At 39.4% G+C, this 2,716-nt stretch overlaps 1 protein-coding gene across 1 annotated transcript; it reads right to left on the bottom strand.

The window, feature by feature from the left end:
- Positions 1 to 1,018: 1,018 nt before the first annotated feature.
- LOC125045306 (craniofacial development protein 2-like) lies at positions 1,019 to 2,125 on the bottom strand. The gene has a single exon (XM_047642511.1). It carries the CDS (start codon positions 2,123 to 2,125, stop codon positions 1,019 to 1,021), a length of 1,107 nt encoding a protein of 368 aa, XP_047498467.1.
- Between the last annotated feature and the right edge of the window lie 591 nt (positions 2,126 to 2,716).

Here is a 2,716-nt window from a genome sequence, read left to right as displayed (position 1 = left end):
GCGCTGATCCCTGATATACCCCGACTGTAACTTCGAACTCCTCAGTCTCTCCACAAGGTGTTCTCACTCCGGCACCCTTTATACATGTCCTGAACTGCTTTTACATACACCTCCGTGATATTAGCTTCTCTCATACATTCCCAGTTTTTCCCATGGCACACTGTCATATGCTTTCTCAAGGTCGATGAACACACAGTGTAGATTTTCTTGTCCGTCCCGATTTTTTTTCAATCAGCTGTCGCAAGGCAAAAGTCGCATCTGTAGTGCTCCTGTTCGGCATAAACCCAAACTGCTGTTCATCTACCGTCACCATTTCTCAAAGCCGTGCATCAATCACACGCTCCCAGATCTTTAGTGTGTGGGATGTTAGCTTTATTCCTCTGTAATTCCCACAGTCCTGTACATCCCCCTTGTTCTTATAGATAGGCACTATGACACGCTCTCCCCAATCGTCAGGCATTCTTTCACTCTCCACCACTGTATTGAGAATCTTTGTCAACCACTCTATGCCTTCTTCTCCAAAAGACTTCCAGGCTTCCATAGGTATCCCATCAGGACCTACAGCCTTCCCTGTCTTCATCCTTTTTATCACTCTTTTTACTTCCTCCTTGCTGACTTCAGAGACTTTCCAGGATGAGCTGCTGGTGTTGTGCATCTTTCCTCCCGTGGATTTTCCTCATTTAGAAGCTTCTGAAAATATTCCTTCCACCTAGCCTCTATCTTACTATCCTCAGTGATAGTACTTCCATTTCCATCTTTGATAAGTTTCACCTGTCTGACGTTAGATGAATTTCTGTCCCGAGTCTTGGCCATTCTTATTGCCATGTACTGGCCCCTTTGTAATGTCCAACTTCTTATAAAGATCTTTATATGGCTCACTTTCTGCTTTCGCCACTTCCGTTTTCGCCCTGCTACATGCTGCCTTGTATTGCTGTGCTGCCTCATCGGACTGCGATTGATCTCTCGTCCTTTTACGGTTTATCTTTTCTGCTATTGCCTGTTGCACTTCCTCATTCCACTACCATGTGTCTTTACCCGCCTTTGGTGCCTTTCCTGATGTTTCTCCGAGCACTAATGTAGCCACACTTCTCATATTCTCACTCAGTATCTCCCAGGTAGTCTCCTTGCCACTTATTCTTTCTTTTATCTTCGTAACAAACTCCTCTTTGTATAGCAATTTCTTCAATCTCCACCACTTAATTTTCTTCATCCCGTTGTACTTGGGTGTTCCATCTGCTTGGATGATTATTTTACATACCACAGGTCTGTGCTGGTTTGCGACCTCCTCTCCTGGGAAACCTTTACAGTCTCTGAGGGTTTTCAGACTCCTCCGCCTAGTCATGATGTAATCAATTTGTGACTTTCTACCTCCACTGGAGAAGGTAACTTTCTTTGCTTCCGGTTTAGAGAAGTAAGTGTCAGCTACCACCAGTCCAAACATTCCTGCTATGCTAAGGATCTGGTCACCTTGATCATTTCTTTCTCCATATCCGTGTATTCCATTGACTTCTTCCGCACTTCCTACATGTCCATTTAGGTCCCCACCCAACCACAGCTCCTCTCTTTCCTCTACTGAACTGAGGGGGTCACCTAGTTGTCTCCAAAACTCCACCTTTTCTTCCTCTTCACAGCCAGGCTGGGGTGCGTAAGCACTAACGATGTTGACTATCAGCCCTTCTTTGCTCACTTTCACTGCTATCAGCTGGTCTGACACTCTGCTCACCTCAAACACTCCCTCCTTCATTCTTGAGTCAAGCAGAATACCTATTCCATTCCTTCTATTACCATCACCATTATAGAACAGCAAGTAGCCCTGCCCTATCTCTTTAGCTTCCTTTCCCTTCCACTTGGTTTCCTGCACACATAGGACGTTGATTCTCTTTCTTTCTATTAGGTCAACTACTTCTCTAGATCTACCCGTCATAGACCCCACATTCAGTGTTGCGACTGATATGTCTCTTCTTCGCTTGCTTCTCTTTTGTGCCCTCTGAGCTAGCTTCTTTAGTCGTATTCGCTCTTGATACGGTAGCCGTAGTCCATTTCTCGCAGCCTCACGGCGATCCGACTGCGCGTCGTTTCTGGAGGACGTCCTAGCATTATCTGGTATCATGTTTGTCTGCATCATGATGAGTTTGGCAATGTTTTACGACCGGATGCCCTTCCTGCCGTCAACCCTCCTCCTTTATCCAGGCTTGGGACTGGCACTGAGTTGTGCTGGCTTACATCCCTAACGGCGGAGTTTATATATATATGTATATATATAGTATATATGTATATATATTATATATTATATATATACAATAATATATATAATATATATATATCATATCATATATATTATATTGTATGCATAATATTCATAATATATATATTATATAATATTTATATTACATATACCCCTTATGTATATCTATTATGTACATTATATATATTATATATTTATATATATATATATGTATATTATATATATTATATATTTTATATATTACATATACATTATATATATTATATATACGTTATATATATATATATATATATATATATATATATATATTATATATGTATATTATATATGTGTTAGATATTTATATATATACATATATATTATATACATTATACATTATATACATTATATATACACATTATTTATATTACATATACATTACAAATTCGTATATTATATATATCCCTATATATATATATATATATATATATA

This window comes from Penaeus chinensis, chromosome 37 (genome assembly GCF_019202785.1).
Source record: "Penaeus chinensis breed Huanghai No. 1 chromosome 37, ASM1920278v2, whole genome shotgun sequence".
Lineage (NCBI taxonomy): Eukaryota > Metazoa > Arthropoda > Malacostraca > Decapoda > Penaeidae > Penaeus > Penaeus chinensis.
The sequence above is the reverse complement of the archived record's forward strand: the minus strand, read 5'-3'. Positions and strand labels throughout refer to the sequence as shown.

What these genes read in the sequence shown, in the direction of transcription:
- LOC125045306 (XM_047642511.1), bottom strand. Translation starts at nt 2,125, where the DNA reads ATGATGCAGACAAACATGATACCAGATAATGCTAGGACGTCCTCCAGA.